General features: G+C 36.2%; 1 protein-coding gene across 2 annotated transcripts in view; it reads left to right on the forward strand.

Moving 5' to 3' along the window:
- RNGTT (RNA guanylyltransferase and 5'-phosphatase) overlaps positions 1 to 12299 on the forward strand; it is a 171126-nt gene that overhangs the window by 61068 nt on the left and 97759 nt on the right. For both annotated transcript variants that reach the window (XM_083857734.1, XM_083857735.1), the window contains exon 11: positions 2303 to 2467. In XM_083857734.1, coding sequence (XP_083713860.1) covers positions 2303 to 2467 — 165 coding nt within the window. The remainder of the gene's footprint in view (positions 1 to 2302; positions 2468 to 12299) is intronic.

Consider the following 12299-nt stretch of genomic DNA (forward strand, 5'->3'; position numbering starts at 1 on the left):
AGTCATTGTAAAAAAAAAGAAAAGCTTTCTAAATAACCTCACTGCTTATTGGAAGCTCAAATGTATGAAATATTAATTAGTTAATTTGCTCTTTCAGACCTACTAATAAAATGTGGCTGAGTGCAAAAGGTGCTGTAGGGAAGAGAGCATGTGCTGAAATCTACCTAGAGAATTATGGAGTTCTTTAAAGTTATAAAAAAACCATATATACACATTTCCCAGGAAAGAATTCTTCAGTCAGTTCTTCAGTCAGTTGTTACAGGGGTTGAGATGTGTTTTCTGTGTTTTAATTACATGTACAAACCGAGGCAAGCTCAGTCACTGTATAGATAAGTACTCAAGTATGCTATACATAGGGAGAGAAAGAAAGGAAGAAAAAAAGAAGGAAGGAAAGATTGATTGATTTTCAAACATTTTGTCTGTGGCACTTAAAAATCTGTAGATCATGCATCTGTATTCTGTGAGAAATGAATGAAGAGTGAACCACTCTCTTGCCCCTTGAATTTCTCCATACTCTTAATTTTCCATTCATTTGAATGGCTCTTTACTGATAACACCTTCATGTTTGAAAGGAAGACAGCACTGAAGGCAGTGTTATCAATCAGCTAAGCTTTCTTCTTCATGAGCATGGATCAGTGAACAGAGATTAGGAGGCATTTCACCCATGGTGCCTGCCACAGGTTTTGTACAAGATGTGCTTCCCCCACAGTGATGGTGGCTGTGCTGCCTGTTCTTATGTAGGCTGAAGCAGAGTCCTAAAAGAAAGTGGTTGTGAGTTACATGTGGCATGGGAGAAATGTATAATTCTTAAAGCTGTTGGCATGAATAACTGAGGACTTTTGATAGAGGTCTAGTAAGTTCTAATGCTAGCAAAGAAATAGAAGACAAACTTAATGCTGCTTTGGGAGCATGAAATGTCAAAGATTTTGGAGAAAGCCAATATGATTTTGGAAAGAACGGATTAGATTTATGTGGTCTAAAATTGGCACTCTGTTTTTTCTCTTGAGATAACTGTTCAGATACTACTTCCTCTCTTACCTTTGTATGCCTCACCAGAATGTAATTTTGCCATTTAGTTTTTTGGCCTTCTTTCCAATTGACCAGTTCAGACCTTCTCTGATGCATGTTGGAGCAGTGCTTTTTTCCTCTGAGCTGCCTTTAGTACAGGAGATACCTGGTAGCTGCTTCTTCTGCTCGGCTATACTGCTGCCATTGATGATTTGAGTCCCCTGTCTTCACAGTTTCCTTTTCTCATTGCTTTCAATTTTTGAAACATTCTGGTTTGCAAGCCAAGACACTGTGAGCTTATTCCCTGTAGGCCATGAAAGAAGTGGGTTTTGAAAATTGTTTTCTTGAGTGAATGGGGTGGCAAAATGAGGGATGGTCTCATGTAAATAACTTTCAGTGCTGTATCGCACTTGTAACAATTCAAATCTACAAGTTTTGTGTCTCATTGCTGTGAAAGTGACACCTCCGATTGAAACAAGCTTTAGAATTTATGAGCTGACAGTTGCTTGTTTTGTTCTAGTGATATCCATAGCGTGTTTTCCTCACTATCTAATGCTCAAAATATAATCAACTCCATTACAAGCTGTTACTAATCTGACAAATGCGCATTTTGAATGCTCATACTGATCTGGTGCAATGCAGCAAATATAGAAAGAGCAATGTAAAGCTGCTGCTTTATTTCAGATCTTGAAAGGTCAGGGCATACTGCTGAGGCTTAGTGAAGGGTTTTACTGCCTTTTTGTGACTGAGCCATCAAATATCTTGCAGGGTTTTGTAGCCATTGTTTATTGGCACATTTTCCAACTGCACCTATTTTTTTCTTTTCTATGACAGAAAAATGAACATTAATGTTTCTTTCAAGGCATCAATATACTGCACTTGAAGCAAGGAGTTCACCTAAATGTGTAAATCTTGTTGCTTTGTCATTTAAAGTATTTTGAACAAAATTATCTAAAGTACTTCAGAGAAAAGCTATGTGGGGAAGTATACCTGCCATATAAAAGCTATAATTAAGGAGTAGTTAAATTATTTTACTTAACTTTAAAGGTATTTAGATGTTTAATTCATGTATGGTTGAATGCATATTACAGGTTTCTAGCTTTTTGTGAACTTTGATTTGGTTAAACCTCTTACAGCCTGAGAAAAAATGGTTGAAAACCACACATCTGGGAAAATTTAGTAATTTGATAATACTTCTATATATCTCTAGGATTCTAAATATTATGTTAGGAAAACTTAGATGGTTCAAATAATTTGGTGTTTGATTTTAATACTGATTTTTGTAACTTGGCAGGGACAGCCTGTTGGAGAGTGCGATTTTAATGTTCGACTTGCATGTATAGAGAAAGAGATTATATTTCCACGACATGAAAAGATGAAAAGTGGTCTCATTGACAAAGCACAGGAACCGTTCAGTGTTCGAAACAAACCATTTTTCGACATCTACACTTCCAGAAAGGTAAGCTTGATTTCAGTTGTTTCATGTTGTGGTACTGGAGGCGGTAAAACAGTGGTAGGTATAGGTTTTCCCTCAGCATTTTTGTTGTGTCTTCCAGTGAGTTCCTCTGCTAACCAAATGTTCAGCAATTGTAGTGGGCTGATTGGCAACTTGGGATACTATGGAAAGTGGATTTTTTATTATTTTATTACTTATTTCAGGCTTTTAGAAAACAGTTTTTGAAGATATCAATTAATCTGAAGTACCAGGTAAAACTTAAAGGACATTGCAATCGTATTTGAGATGATTGTGTTTCAAATGCAGTTCAGTCAACAATTTTTTACCCTAATGTGTTACCACCACCTTAAAAGCATCTTTGAAATAAGAATATCTATACATGTTTAATTTATTGGGGTATTTGGGTTTGATGTTTAGATGGACTTTATAGCTTCTTTGGTGTTTTTTTTTCCTGGATTTTTTTTTAATTTTTACTACTGTTACAACAGAAAGGCTTCTTAGGAGGCTTGAAATCTGATCATTGTTTTCAATAAGAAAGAAGTTTTATGTCAATATTTGAGAATTATTTGTATGTCCTATGATAACTGTAAGGAATTTTATGTAGCAGTTCCAGTATTGATGTGGAGTTTTGTCTAAGGTAGTAATGGTAAACACTTAAGAGAAATAATTATTGGTTCAAAATTTCAGATTTCAAATCTGTATCTGCTCAAAAGAATAGTGTTCATAAAAATATATTCTCAAAAGATTAATATATAAACTAAGAATTATTGTTGCTCTTACTTACCTCAAAATACCTTTTTCATTTCATTACTTCTGTGAACTTGATGAGTATGATTCCTGTAACACTTCCTTAGGGTAATGAAAAAGGTATTGCATTTTCATATTCATCATAACTTTGTGAATTTTTCATTACGTATGGTCAGAATAGACTATAAACAGTACTCCAGTCTATTGAAGCATTGCCCTATTCTGAGAAAAGACTATTTAAAAATAGTATTGTTTTGACCAAAGGATTTTTATCCTATTTTTATTCAGTCATTTCTGCAACTATAGCAACAAACGTAGTGATGAATACCTCATCAGTATAGCTAAAAAAGCAAGCTGACTTCCTCTTTGAAAGGATTTGCCAACTCTGTGTACAGGATAGCAAGGTCTGCAGGAAGGAAAGGAGTTCCTTCTATCCTCTAAATCTGTTTATATCCATCAGTCCCTCTCCAGAGACAGATGCGGCTGAATGGATCCTAAAGGGTGACAAGTGGGACCTACTTAGGTAGATGTTCTGCTTATGTTCAAATTAGATGTTTCTCTTTTCCAAGAAGAGTTGAATCCTTTCATCTTTAGAAAGGATCTAACAATATCCTTCCTTTCCTGACTATAATGAGCAGTTTTGTAGTGCTTAGTTGCTGGCTAAAAACCATCATAAAATCCTTAAAGATTATACACCCTTGAGTGGTCTCAAAGCTGTGGTTTTTTTTAGGCCTGGGTTTCTTCCCTGCTTTCTTCCCAGTGTATTTCACCGAGAGAGGATGTGGCTTCTGAAGTCACCCCCAAGGTTTGTTGTTTTCTGAGATCAATGGAGGTAGCAGTCCTTGGTCACAGATAAGATAGCTCTCTGATTGCACCAGCATATTCAAGACTGAAAAAGTGCAAACTCCATACCTGGTCAGAGTGGGTTTCATCAAAACTTTTGGAGTATGATTTGGAGTTCTTTTCCAGTGTAGCTGGGGTTTGCTTAGGGTCAAGAAAACAATCAAGTGTCCTTCATCACATCTTATTTTTGTTTTGAGAAGCTTTATTTTTTGAAACGTGCTTTCAGGATGCAGTTTGAACCTCACAAAAGAAATGCTCTAGACCTCTTTCACAGCTTCCCTCCATCATTCCTTTCTATGATCTGAGTTAAGACATTCCGCTCCATTTTTTAGTTAAAAATAGTGTATCAGTAAATGTGTGTTAGACTGTGTGCACTGTAGGAAAATTACTCAAAAGGCCAGGAGCCTCAGCAGTATATTTAATAGCAGAAAAAGAGGCAAAAACTTTTAATTATACCAGGGAAAAAAAGAGTGTTTTCTGTGTAGACTTAGTTGTTTTGAGTGAAAAACTGGAAGTAATTACTTGAAATAGCAGTAAACTTTGTGCTGTGTTATATAATACATCCAATAATGAAAATGTTCTTAGAGTTATGGATTTGGAGCTTTAATACCAGAGTTAGGTACTGACTGATTTTTTTTTTCAAATCTGAAAATCAATTTACTGTGTAATGAAATGCACTTTTAAAGTGCAGTTATAAAGTACAGCAGCATTTGTAACTGTGTCTTGAGATTCAGTTTTGGATTTTGGAAATAAGGGCTGTGTCTTTATAATGTTGCCTTTGCTGCTATTTTAAGATGTTTAGATGGAGTTTATTTTTTGTAGGAATGAGTTTTGGTGGTAGGACAAAAGAGATAATCACTGGGGAACAGGTTGTGTATTCTCAGAGTCTCTAAAAAATGTTACCTTGTTGAACTCTGATATTGATTAAGAAAGCAGTATCACTAATTTTTTTTTCCTCTATAATTAATTAAACACAGATGAGTATTTTAGTGTTAGCTAGGAACACCTGTATTCTGTGATAGATTTTTCCTTTTAATGTTTCTAGTTTCTCTTTGACATTATTGAGCAAAGTTGGATTTTGGTGTTTGTCATTACACTTGCATGATTGGTCATTTTTGCTGCATAGCTTGCTTTCTTTGCATTTATTGAATCTTACCAGAACTCAAGGAGATGATATGGTCACATTCTCCCACCTGTTGTGCAAGGATTGCAGCAGTCAGTGGAAGAAGCTGAGTTTTATGTTAGTGCTTTAAATGCTTCATACTCTTAGACTTTGAAACTTGGCCTTGTATTTGCAGGAATATTAGGCTCTTCAACAAGACATTATTTTCATTGTATTGAATAGGAAGTACAGGTGCATAGAAATAATTTGTGGAAATGTTCCAACTCTTGGCTTCCCTTGCTTAAACCAACTCACAGTTCTCTTGCTAGGTGTTTTTGTGTGGACAGTCTCAGTCTGGATGTCATCACTAAAACCCATTGTCTAGTGAAAATTCTGTCTAGTAGGAATAGACAAAAAGTTCCTTTCTGTGCAGTCTGTGGTCCCATGGAGAATTGTGCCCATCACTCTCAATGGAACAATAGGGCTAAAGGTTAAACAATGATACAGGTCAAATGAACAACCTTTTGCAAATGTTAGCACGCTGTATGTCAATGACTTGTCAGTTCTTAGACTATTATCTGGTTTTAAAATGACAGCTTGTCCTAGAGGGATTAGAGAGAAGGTAATCTCTGCTAGAAGATTAAATGGTCTAGGATCCTAAATGTTTTCAGTCAAATCTCTGAACTGACAGGTGACTTACTTTGTTCTCCTGGTTTATTTGACATTTGGATTTTTATTTTTACTTTTTAAAACTGCTTTTAAAAACTGCTTTGTTGTAGATAGGAGAGGTGGAATGTTTAGAGTTTATACCAATAAAGGTATAGCTCCTGTTGAGATGGTTTGCTTTGGAAATTTAAGCAGCTGTGGACCTCTGATGATGCAGGAGACTGTGTAAGTGCATACTTTGCTGAGGTTGATGTGTTTTGCAGGCAGCTGAGGCAGATGTAAGATAGTATTTGCATGCACTGAAAGAGTGAACCCTGATAAAGAACAGAATATGCAGACATTGCTCATCCGTGTCTGCCAAGAGAGCTGTTAACCAAAACTGACAAAAATGACAAAGCCCTGTCCTATATCTCCAAGTTGCCTAAAGACTACACGTGGAGAAGCTTTGCAGTCATAGGACAGAAGACAGAAGAATTGCATGGCAACAATGGTGGATGCAGAAGTGTAAAATACTCTTGTTTATTGATGATCTTGAATTCTACATCAGTGGAGAGGGAATGTTACCATCTGGAGATTTTTTTATTGCCAAGAAGACTTGTTTCCTCTGTTTTTATTTTTGTTTTGATTTTCTATGCCTTCAGGAGTAGTTTAATCAGCTCACCTTTCAATTCTGCATTTCCTGACCTAGAGTTGGCAGCCATTCTTCAGTGTCTGGCCTACATCATATTTCTCACTCCATCTGTTCCATTCCAGGGTTTTGGCCTATTTATCATCTAATCACCTTTTAATTGTCTTCTAACCCAGGTCCCCTCTACTATTTTGTTTCTGTTTGGTTTTATTTCTTTATTTCTTATATTTCTTCTTCACTTTGTCCTGTTCCATCTCCCCGAAAATGGAAAGTTTAATGGTGTAAAAGCAGTATTGCCTTATTCCACCCTCAGATGCTTTTGTGCTGGTGTAACCATCACTTAAATCTTCTTTTTGACATACTTTTCTTCCTGTAAACATAAATAATCATTGACCTGAGGAACCTAGTAAACAAATAGTGAATAAGAAGCTGCAAAGGTGTTACCTTATTCTTATACTAGAATTCGAAATCTTTACTTGGCAGCTGTCTTATATCCCAGCATGTAGTACTTCAGCCAGATTGTTCAAAGTTATTTTACCACATGAATTGTAAAGGTAAGTACAGCCAATCAACCCAAGTGGAAGCTGTGTAAATTTTAAGATGAAATAGGTGACTAAACTGCAGATCTTGAGCTGAATGTAGGTTACTGCCATTGAAATTCAGTGCTTGAACTGGAGCTATTTAATGCAGCTGGTTGCAGCATTGCAATGATGTGAATATGATTTGGTAAACATAATTTCTGTCAGTGGGAGGTTGAGGGTAGCAGAGGCTTTGTAGGCCTTTGTAGCTGGTGGGGTGTCCAGCTGCCTCTGACTGTTCCTTTGCTTTCTGTGGGACAGGGAGGCAACAGCTACTTGCTTAGATTTCCCTCATGCTAGGGCAAACACTGACTCAGCTGTGGCTAACTTTTCAGCCTCCTTGCTTTGCTGGAGTCACTTAAGGAGACCCATCTATGAACAAGAATCTGTATTTGTTTCCTAGAGTAAACAGAACAGGTTTAGGTTACTTGCTTTTGGTTATTATTATTATTTGTAATATTGAAGGCCAAGTATAATACTTCAGTACAGTATAATTTTGGTTAGGAAAGAGGTGGGGTTTTTTTTTGTTTAAGAAATTATTCACACATTAGTTACATTTCACATTTTTCAGAAAGTGGTCTACTGAATTTAAAACAAACAGTCTTGGATATTTCCATGAAGGATTATTTTCATAACTTGTAGCCTGTGTTAGATATTGCTAGCAGTACAAATTGAATTAATGTAGAATAATTCAGATGTGGAATATGTAATTAAATTCTGTCTTGTCAAACTATAGTGTGAGAAAAAAAGCTATGAAGTTAGTGGAAAAATAAAGGCTTATGGATGAAGTGTCCTACATTCTACACAAATTGGTGTACCTTGTAAGTTTAAACATCAGGACAGTGATGCTTAGCTTCAGCTTAGCTTTTGACTTTAACATTAGATTTGAATGTTCTAACATTTTTGTAAGTTTTTTCTTCTGTATTTTGTGCAGTGGAAATACTATATACCTTTCTAAGTAGGAAAAGTATCTTTAAGAGTGATTTCTTCTTTCAGTTTTATGGTGTATTACCAAACCAGAGAAATGCAAATCTGTTTGGACATAATTACCAATTGGTATGCCAGTATGGGCAATTGCGTTGTATATTTGATATCTTTGGAATTAGTTAGAAGACTCAGCTGTGGTGACTAAGTGGGTCACTCCACTCATTAATTGAGGGGCAACTGTTTAATATTGTCCATTGTGCCACTTCACAGCCTGTCACTTTCCAAACTGCCTTCTGGCAATGCAGCTCCACAGGGAAGCCATCAGCCTTCTCGTATTGGAATGACGTTCAAGAGACACGCGCTTAATTTGGATAAAATGAATAAAAAGCACAAAGAAAATGGTAAAAATTGGGGTGAAATTTAAAGCAGTTTATTATGATGCAAGATTATATGACATTGCTGCTAGCTGTTTCTTGTGCTATGCCCAATTTTGAGAAAAAACCCCAAAACCAGACCTTGTACAAAATTAATCTTTAAAATAAAGAAATTACAAAATCTTAGCAGTTTACTTTTATGGCTTTACAGATTTAATTTCAACTTTGTAGCGAACAAAGCCCTCAAGTGCCATTGCATAGCAGAAGAATCGGCTTTTTTTTAAACTTCCAGAATATAAAGTTAAACCTTTTTTTTTTTTTTTTTTTTTTTTTCCTTTTCTTTCTTTCTTGTTAAAATCAATGCTACAGGCCCAGTACAAAATATTCGCCGAGTTTGAATTAGGAATTGTAACAGTAAATGTGTGAAAACATTATATTCTTGTATATCAGTTTGGTGTCAAATTGAATTGTATATATAGTTCTGTCTTTGTTGACAAGTCTTATTAGAAATGCTTAATAAAACAAAACTCTCAATTATCTGACTTAATTAAAACAGACCTATCCACGATTTAGACAACCAGAGACCAGGTTCTGTTGGAACAGTTTATACAGGGATAACAGATTTACACTGGGGCTGGATAACAGATAAACCTTATCTAGTATGTAACAGTCAAAGATCATTCAGCCCCATTGTACTCAACCCATTCTTTCCTTTGATATCAGAAGAACTATTGAATGTAGTATTTGGTCAAACCCAGAGTGTATTAGGGAGCTTACAAGCCATCAGTGTGATGAGAGCTTTGCTCAGTTGAAGACATTACAGACTTTACCAAGCATCTTACATCCATTCAGGAATATCATAGATTGCATCTTATTTGTAAATAGGTCAAAGTGTTTGCTAGTGGAGCACATTAAACCAGCTCCAGCAAGACTGTAGTCTTAGATGGGTGTGTTCTGTCAGGTAGGAGAGCATGGGGAGAATGATGTGGACAATGTCCCCATGCCTAAAAGAAAGAAAATGAAGACACATGCAGTTTGAAAGAGAGAACTGTGAAGAGCACAGTAAATGAAATGGCCAAGCTATGAAATATATTGCTGTTTCTTCATCAGGAAAAATAAATATGAAATGTTGCTGTTTGGCAGGGTCATTCCTGCAAAGCTTTGAGGAGTCCATGTTTCTCTCATTTTGAAGCTATCACAAAAGTCAAAGTTTCTTGGAGGAGCATATTTCTCTTATTTGAAAGAAGCATTTGAAAACATTGTAGTTAATTGATGTCAGTTTCTCAACTGTCTTTTTGAGAAGAGAGTGACAGTGAGAAATGCCTCATGCTTATTTTGAATTCAGGAATGCAGATGTGCTGTCAAATTAAGCATTAACACACATAGTGCTTGTGTTATTCTTGGGTATTATTTTGAATATATTAGGTGTGTAACCTTTGTTCACTGAGAACCAGCACATGGGTGATAGCTCAGTGAGGCTCTTACTGTAGCATGCTCTAGGTTTTTCTAAAATGTCTCCAAATAATTAAGAAACATGGCATACAGCTAGTGTTATTAGCATACTTGAAGAGTGCTGTTAATGAATTGGCTACAAAGCCAAGAAGATATTAAAAAAAAAAAATCTGAACCACCAAACTTGATTCCCTGCCACATTCACAATGTATTTCACTCTTACAATAGCATTTTTTGAATTTGTGGCTAGTGTGGTTCTTAGACTTTCTTAACATCCAAAGTTGCATCCCAACACGCACTGTAGTGCTTTCCAGCTACTCTTATATCTGGAAGCGGCTCTTTGAATCTTTTGGAAGGGAATAGATTTAAGAAACAGCTTTCAGTAGATGATCTATATGATTTCTCTTAAGTTCTCCATGAAAAAAGCAGACTGCAAAACTGCCTTGGAAAACTGGCAGCAGTAGAAACCGGGAAAGCTCCTAAAGTCCAGTGTGTGGAATAAGTTGTTTTTTTTTCTTAAGAGGTGCATCGTGACACAAAGCAAGTTGCAGAGAGAAAGGAGGAATTTCTTTGGCCTTCTTGCTTGGAGGTGTTGCTCATTCCCTATCACATTAGTATAAATTGGAATTTCTATTGCCTTCCTCTTTTGGAAAAAATATATGAACTCCATTGAAGACTTTCCTGCAGAATTGCTGTTCTAAAAGATAATAAAGAGTGGCATCATTAGAATACTAATGACCAGTCACTGGTAGCTTGTGTCTTTGCCACCACTGACTATAAAATTATATGGGCAAATGGTTGAAGAAGACACTCTGCAGTAGTTGTGGTTCCTGGAATTATGTTATTTTTGGTCCATGATCTGCCAACTAGCACGAGTCTTCAGCATATTTGACTTTTACATATTTGACTTTGACACAAAGGAGTCTGGGAGGCCTGCATATCACACTTTTCAGCAGGAAATGGAATACTTGGAGCTAAAGTGCAGACTGCAGGTACCAGTGGCAGCCTAGGTCTGCAGCCTTTCAGCTTCATCCACTTGGAATGCAGGAGGGCCATTAAAAGAGAACACATTTATAATGCATCTGAGAGGGCTGATGTAGCTATGAGATAAGTAATTTTTTTTTCAATATTCCTGCTGAGTTTCTAACTAGTTGTAGACAGAGGAGAGTACATCCTTTCTGGAGCAAACCCAGAATTAGGTCACTTTTCTTCCTCTCTGTGCATGCACCTGTCTGTTGCCACTTCATGTTATTTCAGCCTTGCTGCTCATGCTGTTAGTAGTGCAGAGCTTGTGGAGGTTTAGTGGAAGTGCCCAGGTGACTTCCTGTCCTGCTATAATGGGATGTACATAGCAGAGGGGATCCCTGTTAAAGCTGACCTCCAATGAAGTGCTGGGGAATATTAGAAAGTTTTCTCCCACAAAAGGATTTCTGCTTGTCATTATCTGTAATTTGAACAAATGAAAGGATGTCAGTGAATTTTTTTTGTGGAATATGAATTTCAAATTGAGCATCCTCTAACAGTGTTTTGCTAGATGAGCCATTAGGACCATATATATTTGAATACCATGAACAGTGCTCTAAAGTGTACAGCAGTGTATTCTCTACAGGAATGCTTGCTAAACGTCCGTGGAGGAGTGTGGAGAGAAAGCTACTCATATTCCTCTTACAAAAAAAAAAAAATTGTTGCTAGAAACTGGTCAGTCTGTGGAATATTCAGTATTATTAAACACACCTTTGCCTGACTTTTAAAAAAAGGGGAACATGCCTTGTATACTCACTTTTGTGGGCTACAAGTTTCCTATCTTTAGCAGGTCTTTAGTACTGGATTCTGGTCTAGTGTGTTAAAAATTATTGGAGTATTCCTTAGAGAATTCTTGAAATGTACTTGAGTGACCAGTTGTAGCCAATGTGTTTTTGTTGTGGCTGTTGGCTATTCCTACACCTAACAGATGGCACTCACATACATTGACAAGCTGTGGGATAGCTGAGCATTACTAATAAAACCTATCACATGTTAAACTTGACCTGACATTAATCAAGTTTTGAATGCTACAAATGATTCATGGATAATAATTAGTCTCTTGATCATATTAGTGAACATCAGTTCACTTACAATGCTGCAATTATCTGCTTTCATTCTTATAGGGAACAAATCTATTGCCATAATTAGGTGTTTTCATGTCTTTTGAGCCAAAATGTTCTGTATGATTAACTTGGTAAAGAGGTTATTTTTAGTCTTTCAGTATGATTGATTTCAGAGCTTCTAGTAAATTAACAAACTGAAAGGCTTTCCATAAAATAATATTTTATAAAAAGTATATATTTTTAAATTTTTTCAACTGCAAAAAATTCCCATGAGTCTTTACACAGTCATTGGGCATGTTTTTCATCACCATATGATTCAGCTGTTCCCAGAGATTACACAGTTCAAAATAGTGATGATTTTGTTAAACAGGTGAACCTTGGGAGTTTACTTTAACTCTTTTTGTTTAGTTACTGAGTTACTGTTTGGCATC

This window comes from Zosterops lateralis, assembly GCF_965231275.1.
Source record: "Zosterops lateralis genome assembly, chromosome: 3".
NCBI classification, from domain to species: domain Eukaryota; kingdom Metazoa; phylum Chordata; class Aves; order Passeriformes; family Zosteropidae; genus Zosterops; species Zosterops lateralis.